Source organism: Patella vulgata, chromosome 5 (genome assembly GCF_932274485.2).
Source record: "Patella vulgata chromosome 5, xgPatVulg1.2, whole genome shotgun sequence".
Lineage (NCBI taxonomy): Eukaryota > Metazoa > Mollusca > Gastropoda > Patellidae > Patella > Patella vulgata.
The window spans coordinates 33,944,169-33,967,538 of NC_065883.2; the positions used below are offsets into that span (position 1 = coordinate 33,944,169).

At 36.2% G+C, this 23,370-nt stretch overlaps 1 protein-coding gene across 3 annotated transcripts; it reads left to right on the forward strand.

The window, feature by feature from the left end:
- The first annotated feature begins 2,581 nt into the window (after positions 1–2,581).
- On the forward strand, positions 2,582–10,316 carry LOC126821261 (uncharacterized). 3 transcript variants are annotated; one of them, XM_050549656.2, is made up of 4 exons: positions 2,582–2,728; positions 6,228–6,433; positions 6,923–7,030; positions 8,594–10,316. In XM_050549656.2, exons 2-4 carry the CDS (start codon positions 6,233–6,235, stop codon positions 9,296–9,298), a joined length of 1,014 nt encoding a protein of 337 aa, XP_050405613.1. In that variant the 5' UTR covers positions 2,582–2,728; positions 6,228–6,232; the 3' UTR covers positions 9,299–10,316. The 3 variants fall into 3 exon arrangements, with proteins under 3 accessions (XP_050405613.1, XP_050405615.1, XP_050405612.1); XM_050549658.2 differs by having other exon boundaries at positions 2,713–2,783; XM_050549655.2 differs by lacking the exon at positions 2,582–2,728 and adding an exon at positions 2,742–2,861.
- The last annotated feature ends 13,054 nt before the right edge of the window (positions 10,317–23,370 follow it).

The window sequence follows — 23,370 nt, forward strand, 5'->3', positions numbered from 1 at the left end:
AAATCGGATCTGTAATATTAATCAGACTTTATCATAATGAAAGTATTACACTCTACTAGAAAATTACTTTCAATCGAATAATCCGTTACAAACAAAACTTTTTTTTTAGCTATATTACAAAATTTTCTAAACGGTGCTTGTCTGGTTCAATGTCTAAGTATTTTTATACTTTCGTCAGTATTGAAAATAATTTAAAAGTCAACAAACCGGGCTTAAAGGACAATATTGGTGCCAGTTATTATCACATATGTGATAGAACTGGTTAAACACGTTTCAAATAATATTTTAGCCCAGAGATCATTGCTACGATAGATGCGTAATCAATGCTTGAACAATCGGAAGTGATGAACGCAAAAGGAAACACGAGTTTCCCTTTATATAACTGACTGAAGTGACGAGTGATAACAGATACATAGGCGAATTTCTGCTCTGCGTAATTAGTCTTTTGAATCGAGAATGACTGCACATGGCGATATTTACATTTTAAATAACGTCGATACGATCTTTACCAATATTTTCAGCAGAATATTATGGAAGAATATAGCAAACGAACAGGAATTTGTGCTTTGGAAATCTTAACTTGTCAAATTATAAAAGGTGCATTACGTATGATTTAGATAAAGCGCTGAAAGTTGTTGCTATAAAAATGAATACATTGAACATTTCAGTCAAATTATTTTATTCTGAACGCAGTTATAGGTGTTTGAGGTTTCTACAAGATATTTGAATTTGAGACCAATCGGTCAATTCGTCGAACAGTTTTTGAAGTGCTTTTTAAGATGTTTAACGAACGCCAGCTAAAAGTACCCAAGTTTAGACAGGTCGTGTTTGGATTTTCTATAATAATTTCGTTTTTAAGGTTATTTTAAATACTCATCAATATATATTTTCTAGTGAACATGACATTGCCCCTTTAAAAGTAAATTTGATGGAGATACTGTTGTCATATTGGTGATTGGTCATAAAAGAAACGAACTGTCACGTGAATGCCATGACAAATTCTGCCTTGTCTTGTGGAATAACCTGCAAAATAGATTTCTCGGTTATAATCTATAAGAATATAAGCTATTTACAACGGGTCTACTTGCAAACTATACAGTCAGCTAGATATAATACGTATAGTAAATACAACTGGTGGGCTTTTAATATTATATTATCATTATGTAAAAATACCATATGACATAATCCTCCCGATAAGACAGAAATTTCGTTTAAATTGCTTCCCTGTTTAAATTTACACTATGTTTACTTTGACCCGTAAAAGCAGATAAACAAACAATTACAATAATGTTGGGTATTTTTCGAAGTGTTACTCAACTGTGAATTATTTTATCAACATCCATCATATTCAGCTGTGAATTAACATTGTACAAAAAGCAGTTAGTAATCATTTCTGACCTTGCTGTATGTAATATTTCAATTTTATTTATCACCAATGAACTCGGGATGTTGTGTGGACGTAGGGTCTATATCGAACGCATGCACTAAGTTAAGTGTCGTGCTTTCGACACAAGTCGATTATTGAAATTGAAATCTCCTCTCTCTCTCTCTCTCTCTCTCTCGTCGAGTACGTTATTGGCTCGCTAACTAAGAGGTCTCGTGTTTGATCCCTGTGTTAACCGAGAAAATTCATCTGGACGTAAACTCAAGGTCCTGTGTACACACTGGCGTGTACGTAAAAGATCCCTTGGCAGTTGGAATTCGATATAAGAGTAGACAGTAATGCCGCTGTCCTGACAAAATTTTCCTTATAGCTCACTGTATGACGTATGCCCGTCTTCATAAGCCCATTCAGAGCAGGGGTGTTGGATGACCGAATGGTTATCACGTGCGCGCTGTAACCCCGGTTGTACATGTACGTGACAAGGAGTAGGATCGCCTGTCCAACCTCGTGGGGTTTCTCCGGGTACTCCGGTTTCCTCCCACTGCTAAAGAGCCCTACGCGCAAACGAATTATTGAAATAAAATTGAACCATGTGTTAGTCCCGAAATGACCTAGTGTGTGCCGAGTGGACAATAAACCCTTCTCCCTCTCTCTCCATTCAGAGCAGAACAGTACGACGTTCAACCGAATGATGTAATCCCGCCCCCACTCTCTTTCTGTCTCAAATTTTTATTTTACATCACAAATTACTTTGTTGGTCCTTATAAAAACATCTCCGAAGAAAATACAATATTAAATTATTTTCCTAATATTTAACCAAACGAACATCTTGATCGAACATTAGATTTCAATGCATGGTCTCATCCGTAGCACGCCATCATCAAAGTATAATAGCCCAGACGCATGCTATGCTATATAATATTATTATATTTTATCTCAACAGATGTCATTGTTTTGGAAAAAAAAAAAAAAGAAATCTACGAGCCTGGGGCAAGATTGCATGACCTGTTTTCTAGACAAGTTTAGACACGCCAGCCTGAGTTGGAAATCCCCTTTACAAAAATAGATTTAAACTCCAGCACGGGGCAAAGTCACGTGTATCAACAAACGATCGCGAGCTGAAAGATAGTCAAAATATCTACAGGAAGCAAATATATTTGTACATGACAGTAGTTCGTTGATTTACTACCATTAGTAATACAACTTTCAAACACATTTCCACGAGTTTAGTCATCGATATACTTGTATAATAACAACAAGGACGTCTCAACTTTAGGAGAGCAATTTGTCACGTGATAGGGCGGGATTAATTTACTAGCGCGTGCAGTATTGTTAGAATAAAAGGTGAGCAGACGACAGTTAAGTCCAGTTTTGACAGTAAATGTCTTTTAAGTTGCAGGTAGAGGATTTAAGTACATTGCTTACCATATTATCTTTTATCAGAGTGGATTTGTTCTTATATTTGGATTCCACTGAGGTAGGGAATAAAATTAAATCAATTAGTTAGCCTGTAAAATATAAATTTGTCTCTCAAATTAGGACTAAAGTAGGAATTTAGACTGATCATAGGTCTACTTTGAAGGGGTGTTAGGCCTGTTAGTGTTTTTGACGTTTTGTTTTTATGGTATGACTTGAATGATAACAGAAGATGAACATTAATTTGCAGATGTATGTCCATGTATCGTTTAAGGAAAAGGGTAGTACTTCTAGTAGCACGAGTGAGCTACAAATTGATAATAAAAATAATCTAAAGATCCCTGAACAGTTCGAATTCGAAGAGATGACGCCGACACCTGAATACAATCCTGTTGGATTTCACATGGTGCAATGTAATTAGTTTAACTATACCAGTCTCAAAATATGGGTCATGAAGTACGAAAAGACTTCTCGTACACATGATTGAATGTATGGTTGCCTGTTTACAGGACATTGTAACATTGTTCGGTATGACACCATATTATTGCTTGTATAGAAGTACTGGTCTATCGAGCCACGCTGGCTAAGTGGGTAAGACGCCAACTCACTAGTCTGAAGGTCGCGTGTACGAACCCTGCAATGGCAGAGAAAGTTCATCGAGATTTTCCGACGTGGTTTCCCCTTGTTAGTGGTGCAGGACGGAGGGCCTGAGAGGACAGCTGTCTAGTCATTCGGGTGAGACAAAAAACAAGGTCCCGCGTATGTCTCAAAAGTTCGTTAATAAAATGATAATGGGAATACATATTTCCAGTCTCCTGGCGGCGATTATTTTGTGATTTGTGTGGCTGGGTCCTGCCATGGCGCACAAGCCCGCCCTCTGAAAAACTTTACCAACCCAAATAACTTAATCAATCTCAAGAATGACATACTGAGAAATCCTGGAGAACGGTGACTCTTTTGGTAAGCTTCTGGCTCACTAACAGGAGGTCTCGGGTGTGATCCCGGTGTTGGCCAAGAACGTTCTTCTGATGGCATTTTTCAGTGTGGTTTCTCCTTGTCAGTGGTGCAGGGCGGGGGCTTTAGCAGGGATCAACGTGTATTCGTTCGGATGGTCCGGGTGCCGGTAACGGCACTGTCTGGGCACACTTTTTCTCACAGCACTCTGCATGGCGTATGCCCGTCTTCATCCCGGTTGGTACATGAAATCAGAACGCTAAACCCCATTTTATTTCTCAGAAATCCTGTATACGACACCCTGCGACATGTAGAGCCTTTGATGAGTCACGACCTTCTAACTATTGTTAATCGGATTAATAGCGATTGTTTATTATTACTTACATGCTATGTGAAATACTATACATGATTGTATTGATAAATATACAATGTAATGTCAAAACGGAGGTAGGCCCTACCTACAATTGCAGGTGTATAATAGTCTATCGTTTAGTATTAATATTTTCTCCGACAGTCGATCATTTGTTAGGCCTACAATTAAATTGTGTGGGCTTTTAAAAGTTTGTTAAGTTCGGGATTTTTTCTACTCAGATGTTTAAACACATTAGTCAATATAAGTTTTAATGCATGGAACGAAGATTTATTTCGAAAAAAATATTATCTCTTTGTTAATGGTACCCTTAATTTGTTGATTTCAATCTTTGATCGTATATTCACAATCCTCAATACTGTAATTTTATAAATTAACAGCACGTGTCTGTAGAATCTTATCATTTTTTTCTTGCTTAGCAGTCACAGGCTTGGGTAAACGAATGTTGCGAATCTTAGGTATTATTATTACCAAGGCTAAAGAGACCTGAGCGCAAGTATAATACTGAATGACGCTAGACACCACCTTTCTCTTCGCTTTGCTTTTCTTTGCCAAACGTTCAGGGACCGGTTGTTTAAAGCTCTGTTAACTTCTAACGACTCGTTAACATGGAGTTAATAGATCGTTATATTTAACGGAGGTGTTTGGCCCCGTTGTCTGTTTAACGATGGCTTTAGTCGGATGTCAGTCGAATTGCACCCTTAGCAAAAACTCATAGATTATCAGGGCTGGGTGATGTGTTTGTGAGTGTGAGTGTGTGTGTGTGTGGGGGGCTATTCCATTTTCTATAGGATGAAATTCTATAATATTCTACAGAATTTTGGGGGCCTATAGGAAATAATGGCCCCAAGTATTTTACAGTTTATGTAGTGGAAATCCCATATTTTTTCCTACAGATTTATGTTAACATTTCTAAAGGAAAAAATAAGTTGTTTTATAGTTTTTTATAGTAAATTCTACAGTTATTTTTTTGTCTTTAATCAAGTTTTGTGAACAGACTGCACAGTTGTCCCGCTGTCTTCAGTTTCTTGTTAATACTAACTTCTATGAATTTGTTATACATGTACATTGAATTTAAATATTTAAAATTCAGACAGTGAACAAACAGTCTTCTCTTGGATTAATTTTAATCAGTCCATTAGCTTACAGATAAAGAAATTGACTTTCCAGCAACAGATATTTAACGGACCGTTAACAAACGACACGTTGACAAGATAACGACCCGTTTGAGTTTAACAGATCGTTAAAATAACTTAGTTTTGAGCAACCGACCCCAGAACTACAAGTATTAGAGAGACTTTATTTGACACATGCAGATTTGAATGATTTATAGTATTAGTTGACTCTGTATGACTATTAATCGACGCGGTATGACTATTCCGGCGTATATTCGTCGTAAATTGTTACCTGATGGTAACCCGTTCATATTATACCGTAGGTGGTATTTGCAAATCATTGGGAATTCCCATGGCCGCTCAAATTTGTGTGGTGTGAAAATTAAATAACTTCCTTGAAAAGGTATAACGCTATAGTCTAATAAAGACTTTCTGTACCCACGCGTCAATAGTTATTCAGTTAGTATTAAGTATGCCCTGTAAGTTGATGTTTTTCTCGTATTGACAGAGTCTCTAATACCATTTATAACATTGTGATACAAGATCACCTATAAATTTCGTCATTTTGCATTTCCGGAGAATATCTGTTGGCACGATACCAAACGAGATAATATAACAAAACTAACTATTTATTATTTCCACATTTATACGTGTAATCGACAGAACTAAAATCGGGTATTTTTGTACTGGTATTATAATTTACACCAGTCTTAAATTAACTGCACGCTTAATTCAATTCTCGGAAAAGGATCGTAATTTGTCAATGGTTTGAAATATTTCTTAGAATATTTAAATAGGGCATTTTTTATCATTTGGATAAGATAAGAAAAAGTTATGGTCAGTCGAACGTTTGACAGATTAAAAAGCACTGATGGTAATAATTGATAGATACTGATGTCTTACGTCCTTGGTGAGCCTTCGTGGTACATGTATGTTGAAATTTTTAATTCGCCTACAATATTTAATACATAATATTTGTTTCTTTCAGTTAAAATGGACACACCAATAGATTCTCCAGATTCGTTATACGTTGAAGAAGGCGAGAGAATACAGCAAGCCTATCAAGAAGCTTTAAAACAAGGCAGTCTTTCACCTATCATTAAGGAGGAACTTCGTCTATCCATAATGGCAAAACGACACGAAAATTACCAAGATGCAATCAACACTTCTGCCACCGAAGAAAAGAATTATAAGGTACGTATTATTGAAACCACAAATGTCACATACAATACGAAGAGGAAATAGACCCATTGGGTCCATGTATCCCATCAGAATATAACACAAATAAATTTATAGGAATATGTTCACGTATGAATTTTATTTAATGCGAGAATTTCATTGCTCAATAGGTTGTCAACTCACTATTATACGATCATAGGTATCATTCTCACACTTAAAAATCATTCACCCCGGAAATAATAACACAATTACCTCCCTTGTTTTTCTATTCCCCCCATGGAATAGCTATCTTCAAACGTTTGAATTTGAAGTTGAAAATGATATTTTTACCAATTTCTCAACTGGCAATAGTGAATTATAGGATTATTCTTTATCAAGGTAGGGCTGTTTATAGATACCATCTATTTTAAGGCTTTATTTTAATACATTTTAAAAATATAACTCAAAAATATGAAATTATCGCTTTAATTTAATATTTAATGCAATTTAATATTTAATTTTTAGTTGACTGAAGATGAAATACGCAAAAAGGAGCGCAGAAGAGAACAGAATAGACAAGCAGCAGAACGATGTCGACAAAAAAAGAAGGCGAGTTTTCAAACTAGAGAAGAGGTACGTCACATTGTTTTCTAATTTAATATTTCTTAACTTATTTAGAACGATTTGTTCGGTGTTAGTGTGTAAACCACACAATATTTCAAGTCAACTTCTTGCGCAAGCGCTAAAAATCATAAGAATAGTTGGGACATTAGTGAACAAAATTGAACATCTTTGCTCAGGGTAATCATCATTTTCTATTCGTACCGCCTCTACTGCGTTGTTACGGCGACGGCAAATGATCTAAGAGTGCGTTAAGATCGCCATTAGCGTTGTAAAAACGTGTTGGAAACGCCAGATATTGTACTGTTGTCTCCGTGGTCGCCAATGATCGCCGAGTCACGGCGTTTGTTTTGAGCATGTTGAAAACAAATGCCATGGGAGAGAGAGAGAAATGGGGTTTAACGTCCACTCGACACAACTAGGTCATTTCGGGACTTACATATGGTTTTAATTTTATTTCAATAATTCGCTTGCGCATAGGGGTCTTTAGCAGTGGGGGGAAACCGGGGATTCGAAACCACGCCAGTCGACTCAATGACAGACTTTATGATACAGCGCGCGCACGCTAACCATTCAGCCATCCCCCCCCCCCCCCAAACGCCATGGTTTTGCGATCTGACCTGGAAAGTTGCGAGAACGTGGTGGGGTCGCGAAGGTCGGTAGACTAGCGTGGTAACATCTCCGTGAACGTAGTACACCCGCCGTACACACGTGCAAAGACGCTGCGAAAATTGTAACATTTGCAACGGCGAATTCATGGCGTCTTCACCACGACTCTCGCGTGTCTGCCATAACCCCACCAAGCGTTCGGAGTCTTTAGGGCGTTGTCATGGCGAAGTTACGATGATTTCACCACTGTTACGCGATTGCACCACGTCCACATGAGGCTCCCAGTGCGATCTTATGGGTTTCCAACTGCGTTTATGGAGTTCTTAATACGACCATGGCGCGGTTACCAAGCTTGTATTACGCTCGTTTGGCGACCATGCTTTTCATGTACGACTTGCTATAAAAACAGGTGATTCAAAGTTCATACATCAGTGTGTATGTCATCATCTTAAAATTTCCAAAATTCTGACCAGTTTATATAGTCGCCGTGATTACGTGTTAGAAACGCACGTGCAGTCGCGATGGTAAGACCCCCATGAGCGTGGTTAGAGAGCCGCGGATTCGCCTATGATCGCCGTTGCCAAGTCCATGATCTCAATAGAAACGCCATAAGCGTCGAGAGCGTGCCGTGAGAAATGAAATGAAATGAGGTTTAACGTCCTACTGTTCTGCTCCAAACTGGGCCAATGAAGACGGGCGCGCCGCGAGAACGTGGCATTATCGCACAGGTCCCGGTAAGAACGTGACTTTTTTCAAGTTTGTAATTTTTTGGGAACATTTTCTCGCGTTGTGTTCACGTTTGCCGGTGACTGTGCATTTTCTGGTCGCCGTATAGTCGCAGCAGTGCAGTAAGGACGCCACCCGATCTGGCGAGGTCTTTACGTTGTAGACCATAAAACAGTTCAACTCTAGCCTCCCTAGTTTTATATGATTTTACCAGTAGTACTTATAAATAATATATTTCAGGAGAAATCAATCTTAATTAGACGAAATAAAGAGCTGAATTCTAAGGTAGCTGAACTAAAGAAACAGATGGCAGAACTTGGGGAAATATATCAAGCACATATCGTCAATGGAAATTGTTTCAGTGATGAAAATAAAACAGTAGCCAAACCCCATTGTGAAAACAGCTATGTGTCATGTGTTTCCATTAATCCAAACATGGACATGACATGTACTAACTTTGAAGGGATTTCCCCAAATTCTCCCAACCCAAGTGAATGCGAAACCACGAATTGGTCAGATGTTAGCAGTAGCGTACATATAGAAAACCACTATGTTAGTACCCAGAATATTACACAGCCTAACCCTTACTTTGTGTGCGACGATTTCCCTGAAAGTAACATTCAATATCTAGATACGGGCAAACACTGTGACGCAATCCTCACTAATATGTACAGTTATTTAAATACTGACAATACCGAGTTGAGTGTTCATGATGGCAATGAGCCAGGAATTCCCACAGTTTATACTGGTGATACTTCGTGTAATAGTGACATGTCGGTGGTTCCTCTCAATAATATAGTGTACTGTGACGTCAGTAATTCTTCAGAGACCGTTTATACCAGCCAGTGTTCACCTGAACTCCCTTTACAAGTTATTAGCGATCAAGAACTGGATCCGGAAACATCCGTAGATATTCTATCATATTTACACCAATATCTCCAATAATATAGTAATTTAACACTTTGCATAGCCAAACAATATGAATGTTTCCACTTGTGATTTAAATGAAATATCTTGCTCCCGATAAATGAACAGTTAAAAGAGTAATACGAAAAGCGTAAATGCCGATAACAATAAGTTTCCGAAACGATTCAGGTAGCTGTAATTGACAATGTTTGTAATAGAATGTTATGAATCGAAAGCACATGTCCATTGTGGTCCTTTGTATGTAATTTCTCATATCATTATAACTTGATCACTTACGTATTTAGATGTCTTATTATATAATATACCCTAAATCAGATATGATTTACAGTTTGTTTTTGTTATATTTAACGATCATGTATTAATATTATTTGGCATATTCTAATGATAATAAACTACATGAGATGAAGTGACTACTGTTTACAGGGTCTAATCATCATCAAAAACCGACAAGGGCAGTGTTTTCGAATAGCGTCTAAAGTGTTTGTGGGGGGATTGGGTAACCGAATGGTTTAACGCGTGCGCTTTTGATCATAAGGTCTGTGAGTCAGCTGACGTGGTTTCGATTTCCAGCTCTAGCCCCATCTCTCTCTCTCTCTCCCAAAGTATCGCAATAAGTGACGGACAAGTAATAGATTACATGACCTACACACCATATCCACAATTTAAAAGATTTCATAAAGAATAACAAAAATTATGGACATTGAAAATTTGACAAATTTTGCCCTGGTACACAAAATGGATGATTCAAATTCCTGCAAACATTTTATATCACTTTGTATTACTTTGGTTGCTTGTCGGTTCTCGTTGGTAATTAGTAAGACCGCTGTTTACAATATGTAATATGCGATTAACAATCTATGCATTTCTATAGTTTTAAATGTTCTGATCAAATTATGTAAACGTATAAGAAAAATATATTTATGTTTTGTAGATATCATTTCAACTATTAATTGTAATTCAACAGTTAGATGACACAAAACCGTAGATCTATAGATTAGACTAAACACATAAAGCCTTTGTAATTGTTTATTTGTTGTTTATCTATTTGATACAATAAAGAAACGAATCAATTCTGTGAATTTGTTTATATTTAACTCTTAACGACGTAGACAAAAGCTGCATATTAATAGTTTTGAAACTAACACGCCCAGGAAATGATACTCAATATCAAATTCGGACTGCGGTTGTTTATACAAACATTATGCAAGAGCTAAATCTGCCTATTGCAAGTCTTTCATTAGGCCTGAAATGTTATCTAAATTATTAATTAGACATTAATTAACTGGCATCGCTAGTCTGCGATGTTTATTGGATTACGTTCCGATTTGCTGTTCGACTTCCATTCATAATTAAATCAAAATATGGATTATCCTACCGACTTTAGTAATGATGATCGAGGCTAGCCCCAATATTCAATCGCAAAAATCTCGGTTCATTGTGGATCAATTTGACTGAAATTTTGAGCACATTGCCTTTACATTATCTAGTTTTTAACTATTATAGAGAGAATTGCCAGTTCTTTAACTAATCTCCCATAATGTATCTTTAAATAAACATTATATTACATGCCTGCCCCGGTCGACGACTTCCTTCAACTGCGGATGGTGTAAAGTCCTTCTGCTATCTAGATCATTTAAAAACTTAAATAATGTCCCCAACCTTGATCCTGACACTTCGTTTGCCGAGAGAGTGTTAAAAGCTTACTTCCAACAACCCCACCCCTTTCCACAAAATGTTTACCGATCAGTACAAACAGTAGTTCATGTTTCTTCTCTTTTCAAAAATGCCCAGAAAGCTCCGAAGAAAGATTCCACCCAACTATTCATAAGTAAGGTATACCCATGACTCTCTAGGCGTCTATAATTACAATTTAGTTTTTGAGGTGAACCACGTTGGTACACTAACCAGGAGGTTCCGGATACGATCCATTAAAGTTCATCGGGATTTCCCAGATTTGATTCCCCTTGTCAGTAATGCAGTAAGGGAAGCCTCGCAAGGAACAAGATCTATTCGTTCGGATGGTAAAAACACCCGAGGTCCGAGGTACACGTTTGCGTGCACGTAAAAGAAACGCCGCTGTCCGGGCAAAATGTCCGTCTTCAATAGGCTGGTTGGTGCAGAAAAGTAAAACGTTAAAAACCATTTCGTAATCACTTTATTTGATTTTAGAAACAATCAATACTTATTTTCAACCACTTTAAATAACGATAGTGTTGGTAATAAACACAAGCTTGTATAAAGTATAAGGCAATACAAGCTATTTATTTACTCATAACACGCGTGTCTTCGCCATTATACCAAAGGCACTTGAAGGGATTCAAATAAAACTTCTTACTACTCTTTGACTATATATTACAGCTTATTACTGTAATATATAGTCAAAGAGTAGTAAGAAGTTTTATTTTAATCCCTTCAAGTGCCTGTGCGTTATACTATGACATATTTCGTGTACGTGTTTATATGTGTTATTTGCAAGACGACCAATAGGAAAGCGAATATTATTCTATTATAATACTATAGTAAGCTGATGCAACAAATGAATAACTCAATTATAGATCATGCGTATTCAAAATCTTTGATTGTCCTTGAGTCATAATGTAGTGCATGTTTGTTATAAAAGATTGTCGGCTTTACTGCCCACGTCAATCAATGATTAAAGGAGCTAAATCTCTATTCTTTGGAACCTAAAATAGACGAAAATGGACCAAACAGTACATATTAAAGTAATATGAGTGTATATAAACTGATTTACATTCATTTAAAAAAAACAACACTTTTATTGTCATTTCTAATCAGTTTTGTTCGTCGAAATACATGAGTGCAAAATGAATGACCAATCAGGAGACCATATTTTCAAGGTAAGATAACAACACCACTATTGATTGGAATGAACCAAACATTCCTGTTTCTAATGTCAAAGACTCTGATTGATATTGAGTTAGAACTTTACGCTCAAAAATAAAATTGTAGATTTCGTTTGACTTTATATATTAATCTGTGTTGTGGGAAGGAACTCCGTCTAAAGCCAGTGTAATATATAACTGCTTATGTGTTCAACTGTCGACACAGTAGTAGGTCAGAGCAAAAATTCCAGATGACATTCATTCAATATCTTATTTTTCACAGAGGTTTACCTCATTTAAGATTCGTAGTCAACAAAATAACACTCCATCAAAATTTCTATGATTAATACAGTATTCATACACTATATTCATAAAATACCCACGATTTATCTGATAAATATTCATAAAATACTGAAATTCGAAGCATTTTTAGAAGAAATCGTACCTTGTGTCAGTTCAAGGGAGGTAAGTCTAAAAAGGAATAAAGAATAAGTTATACAATAAAAAAAGTAACGCTTTTGAACCGCCCCAATATCTCAATACAAAGTCGGTAACGTGACCGTGGTTGGAAATTAGTCGACCGAAACCAATGAACGGAAGGTTCGTCGTCGGACACAGGGAACTGGAAATGAAGGACTATAAACAGGTATAATCCGCAGATAATCAGCTTAGAAACGTAGACGTACTAGCTTCTTACAACTGTAGGCTGGAACGCCAAAGTGTAAACTCAAAATATCCCCTTTGTATTAAACGCTAATATCATAAAATTACGTCTCTCTTAGAGTCCCTGGTCGTCAGAAAGTCCCTGCAGAATTCCGTGTAAAATACAAGGTTATGAAAGCTGAATAGCATGGTTCCATTCTATTCAGTATTTACAAAGAACTGATGAATGAAATTTTTTGTCAAAACTCAGTATCCTTTGAAGACGATATAAACAGTATAATATGCCACTTGTACTCTCCGCGCTACATTCTTTTGACGTACCTTATTTTAATCCGATGCATCCAAACCGGGAAATTATCAACAGTTGATTTTATGATTTTGTTTTCTTAATTAAATAATAAATAATCCAGAGTACATTTTATCGTGAATTAAGCCGTTAAAAATTTGATATTTTCCGAAAAATGAAAGTGGTGCAGACTTTTAGTAAGCAACTTACATGACAATATTTTGAAAAAAAAAAAGAATTCTTTGGCAATAAGATTCTTTAAAAGAGTTACTTCCCTTGCACTATTGGATTTCGCATCTTGTAGAAGTAACACGTATTTAAGAAGTCATTTCCCAAAACTTGACTGCGATATCACCAGGGGCGGATGCAGGAATTTTTGCAGGAGGGGGTTTGCCAGGTTCCCGAGACAATGTACCCCCCCCCTCCTCCCGCATGGTCTCTATTGTCATTTTGGCGTATATACATAAACATTGAGCTTTTTAAACAGAGAAATTCAACACCTCGTTTGACGTCAATTTTTATAATGAATTAATACAATAACATTGTGATTCAATTTCATGGATGCAAAGCATTAATTGTGATATCACATAATGTCTATATCACTATCTCGTGCTTTGAGTGCCCATCCTGTCCCACATCTGACGATAAAAGGATAAAGCTCACGTCCGAGAAAGTGTTGATTTACAAAAACATTTATGTTGCTGAGCGGGGGCGGATCCGCCCCTGATCACCCTATGTGGAAGCGAACTTGAAGCCTGGGGAATCAACCAATCAACTGTAGATCTTGTTTGGGACATCACGCTCGGCGGAAGCGGACGTTAATCCGTACCAACTCGTTCGTTCGGGGTTATGGACCAACAGTGCAAATGAAGACGGGTAAGGTTATCCATACAGGGGGAAATTTTGCCCGTATATCAATTGAATTTCAACTGTTAACGATTCTTTACATGCACGGCAATGTGTATTTGGGACCTGTTTTTGTAACATCCGAACGACTAGACACTGCTCCTGACCAGGCCCTCACGAACGAACGAACGAACCTCACAGAACTTCGTTTTAAAAGAAACAGGTACTAAGTAAATGTACTGTCTAAACAAAATTCGAAGGATGTCTTTCCTCCCATATTTCAGCTGTGTACATTGTGCACATTGGCGTGCACGTAAAAGAACCATTGGCTGTTGGAATTCGAAATAAGAGTAGGCCGTAGCGCCACTGTTCGGACAAAATTCCCCTCATAGCACACTGTATAACGTAAGTCCGTCGTTATTGGCTCAGTCGGGTCAAAAATGTATATAGGACGTTCAATCCCATTTCATTTCATTTCATTTCATGTGTTTACACACTCCATTACAGAAAAAAAAACCGACTAATAACCTAGACTATTATAAATTCTGAGCTGTAGTTACAAATGAACACACTTCTGCTCTCGGCGTTATGTTATTGGAAAATAGTTTAAACCATAATCACTTAAATAATTATTTTTTTTATTATTATTTAGTTTGAAATCTTATAAATGTAATTTAGTCCTTGTCTTCTCGCTGTGGAGGAATATACCAGTACTGCCATCGTGCATGCGCCATCTCTATGGGCCCACGCATTAAAAACTTCGTTGGCACTTTGCTGCTTCTTTGAACATGTACAGATAATAAATACAAATTGTGATGAGTAAAATGTAAGATGCGGTATCTTGAGTTTTTTGAAAGATCCGATATCACCACTATTGTCAAATTAGATTCTCTCTTTATTCACTTTCATGATGGCATGAAATATTTTCGTGGTAATTTAATAAATAATTATTATTTTACAGATTTGCAGAATTATTTGTTTGCAGGGAGTTTCAGTCTTGACATGGTGTAGAAAGTGCAGTAAATATTATAACTTAATACACAGAAATTCTAAAAAGTTAAGGTTTTTAGTTTTAATTCATAGCACGAAAATGCCAAATAAAGTATAAATTTGGAGTTTAAGGCCGTAACACAATCAAGTGTACTTTTAGTAAAACAAAACATTTAAATGGATCAATTCGAATTTACATTATGGTCATTTTAAGATTGTATTACATGACTTCTACGTTCGCCACCTTTATCTCTTTTAGAGAAATATCGTGTGATAAATTGTGATATCATATTTATATACTTGTCAATCCATTCTGCGTGACGATCGTTTAATTGTCAAATTTGCTTATATATCACATAATAATAGATTTGTTTATATCTAAATAAGGGCATATAATATATTACTTTTGAAATATATGTGAACGCTCTGTGGTTGGGCCTTTGAAATGAAACATTTTACAGCTTATCGTACTGATAAAAAATATACCTGACCCCGTCAAATTCGTGACCACGGATCTTTTCGATAATACAACTTTTCGGGTTTTGTCAGTCTAATTTTATATCCGAGTAAATGTGTATCTGCAGTATATAGTTTATATTGTGCAGTTATCCTACCTTTTTTGTTCTTCAATGAAATAATACATTCTGAAATTATCCTTTCAAATTAGTATTACTGTTATAATTTTAAATCATCAAATTAGTAAAATATAAAAAGGTATTTCAAATTGATCAATTCAAATCCGAGGTTATTTATAAAAGTGTTATGTCAACACCTTATAGATCATATCTAAAACAGCCTTGGATAAATTTAAAATAAAAAAGAAATATGAGTGCAACAAATGGTTACAGTGGGATGCAGCGCGAATATTTTTTCTGTCCTGGGTTATTCCTTTTAACGGATATTGGTAACAGCATGAAATTCCGACAAATCTTAGACGTAGTGACAAGGAAAGAGTGGTTAGATGTCAGTTGCCCGTCACAGAACAAAGAAAGAACAGTTTGGAAAAGACACACGACAGTGACTCATACACTAATTAGTACATCAATCAAAGGCAAGCTACTCATTGATTCAAAGTTTAAAAAGGGGGTGGTCCGTAAATATTAAATAGCCAATCATGTGATAAAAGGAACATATGACTTGATAAATGAGTGACATGACTAAAGATGTGTCATACATTTCATGATTAAGAATGTTCCCTATGTTGGGTTTTGCCGATGAATCCGATTAGAATTATAGTGTCCCCATCTTCAATTTTTTTTTATTTCATTGAAATAAACGAAATAAACGAAATACCCCCCCCCCCAACAAAAAAAACCCAAGAAAACAAACCGGTAAACTTTATAACTTTATTGTCATCAAATTTTAGCGAATTTTGGTCCGAAATAAAAAAAGAAGTCTGAGTTAGCAAGATACATTTGAATTTTATATTTTCATAATATCAACATGAAAAATGAGTTTAAGCATTGAACTTACAGCCACAAAAAAAGTTAAACATCGAGTTTAACATAATGCACATTTAGAGTACTTTTTAATATTAAACAGCCAGTTTGGACAGCCCCCTCCCCCTCTTCCCACCGCCAACCCCCCCCCCCCAAAAAAAAACCCAACAAGTTATGACCATTTAAGGTTTATACTGATTTTTATAAATTTCACACTTTCATCCTAATGCATAATACACACCTATTTCAATTTAGGATTTTTTTTTTTTTTAGAGAGAAAACCAACGTCACACATTTTCTCACATAAAAACACTCCCAGTAAGTAAAGTTATCACAGTACATCTTCCAGGCAACCAGCCTCATGGTATATACATACTTATGAAAAATACATTTTGTTCGGATTCTGTTTAAAGTCGAGATCCTAACGCGTTCTTATCCATTTAAAAATATACTCAAGTAGCGGGAAAATATATGCTTTGACCAAAATATTCTATCTTATCAAATATTTCAAACTCCGATCATTTCACAATTTGCATTTCATATATTGCCGGCTTAATGCAATTTGAGGCTATTATTTAATATTTCTCATTCAGAAATATTGTACAAATTAGGGTTTAAAAATTAATAATTGTGAACTAAAATGTGTGGGGCTTTTCAAGGCTTTTCTTCACTGATGATGTTTTGTTGTCAACATTATAATAATTGCCGGACTCTAAAAGCTGAAATACACAGAGGATGAATATCGAAGACGAATAATCACGTGTATGTTCGTTTCTACCAACACTTCTATGTTTTAAAAGCACTGTTTTGTAACGAAATAATTATTTATAAGTATTGGTAAAATTGATATTTGGGTGTTATATATGCAGCCCTGGTGATCTAATTTAAGCCTAACTGACTAATTGAAATTGAGTTTGCAATTTTTACACTTGTTAAGTGTGAACTATAAATGTTATTTTGTTAGTCTATCGTAAGAAAAGAAAAATCTCGAATAAATATGGTAGCCAAGTGGATTGTGTTCCGTCTATATATATATCAATACATGTATATCCATAGTCCTAGGATTCGTAGATGGTAATCAGAATGGGCGTTCTTTTCAGTACCTGTACCGAGAAAAACTTAGGTTGAGAGTCAAATGCTCCCCTAGGCTGATTGGCTGTTGGGTAATGAGGGGGTTAATTATATTTAGAATACTCTGGAATATTTCTGGGCTAATCCTCGTGTAGCCCGTTTTCTATACATCGGCCAATTTGAGCTCGTTACTTAGAATACTATAAACGCACTGTACTCGACCGGCGTTCATCCTCGGTATCCCCAGTGGTTTCATTCCGTTCTACTCCACTAACCCTTGGGTTAATCTATGGGGAAGACACGTTTTCAAGTTATCCACCCTTGATGGTTGTGCTATTTGTATCGACCAATCTCATAAATCGTTAATTGCAAAGGAAGTTGGCAAAGGGAAGTAACTCTCAACGGACACGGCTAGGAGTTAGTCTAAATGAATTTAACGTCCGTTCGTGGAATTTTACGTCCACCTGATATCGTAGACAATTTATTGTAAATGTTGTTCTTAATGTTTAACGTCCGCTTCCACCGAAGGTGATATCGCAGACAAGTTATTGTGAATCAAATTGCCAAGTATAATTTCAATAATAATAAACATAACAGAATGAAACATTTCAGACAAAGAACGAATAGTAATAATAATAACAAAAGTCAAACATATAATACATATTTGAAATCAGCGAAAATTACTACAGATTTTGATAATACAATTAGATATAAATGAATTAGAAATATATACATTACTTACATAAATCATTCAGTATCTGGACATGGATATGGTTATCTACCCTTATAAAACGAAATCGAAACGACAGGTTTGTAAACTGGTTTTTGATTGGTTCGTAGACTATAGCTACAATCAAGGCCATGGCAGATAATTTGAAATCATGGAAACCCCATGGATTAACCCAAGGTATAGTGGAGTAGAACGGAATGAGTACACTGGGGATACCGAGGATGACTGGCGTTGTACTAAGACGACTACGCCGTCTGATCATCCCGTACAAACACAAATTAATTGAATTATTCATCGCGATGACAATTATAATGCATTTGGGGGTGTCACATGACGAAGCACGTGACAGGTTTTTCCAATACTCCATTTTTCACACAGAAATCTATCTACTTCATACTTCGAGAAGAGATCTCTGCCTTAAATGGCCGCCATATTTTTATCCCGTTTCACATCTGTCATACACACAAAAATTAAATAAGTTTTTTCAATTTTATTAAATGAAAGCAGGAACAATTCTCGAAGCAAGCTTAGTGTTTTCAACTAAAATCGTCGGTTTAGGACATAAAATGTTGGTCAACTAGTTTAGTGTCTGTTCTCAAGAGGAGCTAACTTTAAACAGACAGCCTAAGTTTAGCATGCGCAAAAGTCGTCGTGTAGTCTGCTCACTCCGTTTATATTGCGGCGATATTTGTCGTCAAATTCACCGTTTAAGTTGTGGCGTAGTCTGCGCCTGGGTTTAAGTTTATGTAACGTATTTACATGTTGTAAATTACAATACAATGATTATTTGACAGATGTTTCTGGTTATCAAGGTGCAACATGATTCAAGATGAAATTTTATTTATATGAATCATATAAAGAGTATGTTAATTTGGTAGAGATAGTTATACAATCATAGTAAATTATCCTCATCATTTACACTTTTATAAATATAAATTACAATATACGATCCACTGTATAATCTGCGTGATTGTGGGGTTAAGGAACTTGACTCACAACCAAAACATTCCGGTTTGGCGATTTGTCTCGATATCCGGTTTGACTCGTTACCCCTTTTTATGAACAAAAAGCGACTTTAGCCGTAACATATTTATGTACTATATTTGATTTATCTGTTTGGTTTTAGTTATTCTATTCTGTATTGATTTACGATGATTTTGTCGTGTTTTGCACACCGATTTCCTCCCACTGCTAATGACCCCTACGCGCAAGCGAAGTTTGAAATAAAATTGAATCATATCTTAGTCCTCTCCCCCCCCCCCTCTCTCTCTCTCTCTCTCTCTCATTATCGACTATACGCATGCATTAGATCACCCGGCCACACAGCAACCCCCCCCCCCCCGCCCGGGCAAGGCTACACTGTGTAATATTTCATTCCGATGCAGTGACAGTACACATTAATTATTCATATCTTTGCTGCCGATCCTTTATAAATATAATCTACGATAGTCGATAACGATTTAATTTACTATCAAATAACCGTCAGAAAATTGCGAAATAATATAGAAGATATGTCTTACCTTTAACCTTCATATTTCACAATTCCATTGATGACAAACTTACACAAAACATGAAAAACACTCAAACTTTCTTATATCTACAATTAATTTAACTGTATCTACAACTTGAGCACGTATAACCTCTACCAGGGTTCACTTATATTTTTAGTGTCGGGAATATGAATTTTATAGAAACTAATAAAAAAACCCCAGTGGTTCTGTGATCGGTGACTAAATATATTAGAATTTCCAATATGATATTCGTCACTTGTTTTATTAATTGGCCTATTTTTTGTTTAAAGTTTTATTTGACAATATGTATTTTATCTCTTTCCTTGGCAAAGAAATAACCACACCTTAGAAACATGCTGCTGGCCAAAATAATCATCCCAACATCATTTTTTTTAAAAAAAAAAAAATACTCGATTTAACTCTTAATAATAATAACAAATCTCGATACAGTTTGAATATGGAGTAATGTTCACATGAGTTTTTTAAATTATATTGAAAAAAAATAAAATAGGAAGCCTTCTCGTGGAAATGAAAGGAAATAAAATATATTAAATTAGACTCCCGAAATCCCTTTAAACTTTGAATGATACACTGTAATGATCAATGAATTCATTCAGAACGTTATAGATGTCCGTCGTTAAGGCTGCTACCCCATAAAACGTCATAAACACGCAGTCTAACTAATGTTGTATGCTATGTGTTTTACGGCTAATGTCGAATAATGACTGTAATTTTACTCCGTGTTGACTCATTGAAAACTAATCAGACCGGAAGCTGACCAAGTGCATGGAACTCGACTGTCAGTGAGTCGTAAAATATGCGTTTGTTTCAACTTTTATAGTCATGGCATTGTAAGGTGTTGACTGATTTTTTCCTTCAATTTATTATTCCTTTGATATGAGGAAAATAAAGATCAGAGAGATGTTCTTGATGGAAGAAAAGGGAAAAATATTATAAATGTAATAACACATTTTTATAGTGTAACCTTTGAAATGGTTCACTTGATTATACAGCATGACAGTTCTCATAGGCGCGCTCTATACTTTCAAATATATGTCAATAAATGTGGCAACCAGTAAAATATATTTCCTGACGAACTACCATCAAAACACCATATTGGGTTATTGGGTGTGCATGTATCTGGTAACAAAGAAAAAGAAAAAAAACCCCGAAAGATCGGCTGCGTTATTGTCACCCTCCACCCCCACCCCATCACGACTCCGCAAATACGCCAGTTCACTAATACATTAAATCCTTTCAATCAGTTGATAAAATGAGCGGGTGGTGGTGGCGAATGGTCTAGAAACAAGTAAGGTGGTATCAATCCCACACGCTGTTCCACATAACAAGGAGTCTGGTCGCCTGCCTAACCTCATGGGTTTTCCCCGGGACCTCTGGTTTCCTTCTACTGCTAAAGACACCTACGCGCCATCGAATTATTCAAGTATATAATTGTACCATATTGTGTTAGTCCTGGAATGACATCTTTTGTGTTGGGTCGACGTTACCCCCCCCCCCTCTCTCTCTCTCTCTCTCTCTCTCTCTCTCTTTATAAAATGATCATGGTGTGTCTTAGTAAGCTAGGAGTAGAATTAAGTTAACTTTATATATTTTTATCTAATAACATCAGATGTAAATAAGATTGTTTTCTGATAACACCTCGGATTCAAATTTAAATGAGTGTCTGGTGCACGGAGGTAATTCCCTCGTCGAATGGCCGACATTCCAAGAAAAAAGAAATGAAACTGAATACGAAGAAAGCTTTCAGTAATCTTTGAGCTCAGTGATTTAAAAGTAGGAATTACAAGGATATTGAGAGCGAGACAGAAAAGATTATCTTAAGTAATAGGAAGAGGAGATGAAGACTATTCATGTCTTTAATGTACTTCTAAAGTCTGATGGTGTATTAAAAGCCAGTTTTAATTATCGACCATTTAACCATCTTCCATGTTAATCAAAAAGACTGGAGATTTTTTATAAGGCACTGAAGAGTTCGTTTAATACATTAATACGTTGTCAGATTTCCTATATAAGTACTTTGAGATAAATCTGGTATTTTGACGCAACAACAGCTTTTGATCATTTCTTTGCTAAATAACACTACTTTTATAACACTACTTTTATACAATGGGGTGTTCTAAATTTTTGATAAATATGCTAAATACGTTGGAGAGGTATCGGGATGATTAGCATATTAAGCTACTTTTAACGGGTGCGTATATGAAGCAAATTTACACAAGCTTTTAGCTTGATTTTGTATAATATACTTAAGATTGTTACATTATATTTTGATATTTTATGAATAAATATTTTAACAAACATTCTAAAGTCCTTGAATTCTAAAAACATATGACTAAGCGTCTGGTATCTTACAGTATGTTTTTAAGATATTAACCGAATGGGGAATACATAAATTCAAGTGATCAAGCATCACTATTTTAGGCCGAGATTCTTTATGAAATGAAATGAAATGGAGTTTAACGTCCTACTGTTCTGCTCCTAAGCTGGGCTAATGAAGACGGGCATACGCCATACAGTGTGCTATGAGGGAAATTTTGCCCGGACAGCGGCACTACGGCCTACTCTTATATCGAATTCCAACTGCCAAGGGATCTTTTACGTGCACGCCAATGTGTACACGGGACCTCGGTTTTTCGTCCCATCCGAACGACTAGACAGCTTTCCTTGTCAGCCCCTCCGTCCTGCATCACTGACAAGGGAGAACCACGCCGGAAAATCTGGATGAACTTTCTCGGCCAATGCAGGGATCGAACACCCGACCTCCAGGCTAGCGAGCTAGCGTCTTACCCACTTAGCCACGTGATCCCCCCGAGATTCTTTATAAAACTTACATAAAATTGAAGCAAGTGAAGCAATTAGACGGGTTTTGTTTTTTGGTTAAAATACGGAATAATATAATCCTGGATTATTCCTTTCTGACATCTTTATTCTCTATATGGTTTCTGTCATTAAAAATATATAAATAAAATGGAATCTACATTGTCTAGGAGTAGAAAATTAAACGATGAAATATCAAATTTCTTTAAATCGTATTTTTGGTATAAAAAATGATTTTTAATGAATAAAATTTCTTTTTCAATGGTTATCAACATCATACGGACAAGTTGTAGTCTTTAAAAACATACTGCTATCAAAATCTTGTTTGTCTCATTTTCAGAAAACATTTTCCTTTCCACAATCTAGTACCTTCATCCTAAATAGCCCCTCTTTAAAAATCAAACATTAATAACTGCAAGAGAGAGAGAGAGAGAGACAGAGAGGGCGAGAGAGACAGAGAGAGAGAGAGAGAGAGAGAGAGACTCGACACAAACTAGGTCATTTCGGGACTAACATATGGTTTAATTTTATTTCAATAATTCGCTTGCGCGTAGGGGTCTTTTTAGCAGTGGGAGGAAACCGGAGGACTCGGAGAAAACCCACGAGGTTGGACAGGCGACCCTACTCCTTGTTACGTATAACCGATGATTCGAAACCACGCCAGTTGACTCAATGACAGGCTTTATGATACAGCGCGCACGTATCTAACCATTCGGCCATCCAACCCCCCAACTGCTAGAGAAGTATAACTACACCTTGAGAAGGGAGGGTGGAGGGGGGTATAATATACAGTTCAATTAAAATCAAAACAAGTGAAGTAATGTGATATCTAAACAAGTGAACTAATGTGATATCAAAACAAGTGAAGTAATG

Bases quoted from the DNA above. Each gene is read 5' to 3' on its own strand.
- LOC126821261 (XM_050549656.2), top strand. From the start codon at position 6,233: ATGGACACACCAATAGATTCTCCAGATTCGTTATACGTTGAAGAAGGC. The intron at 6,434-6,922 runs GTACGTATTATT...TTTAATTTTTAG, and splicing joins CCGAAGAAAAGAATTATAAG to TTGACTGAAGATGAAATACG. The intron at 7,031-8,593 runs GTACGTCACATT...AATATATTTCAG, and splicing joins GTTTTCAAACTAGAGAAGAG to GAGAAATCAATCTTAATTAG.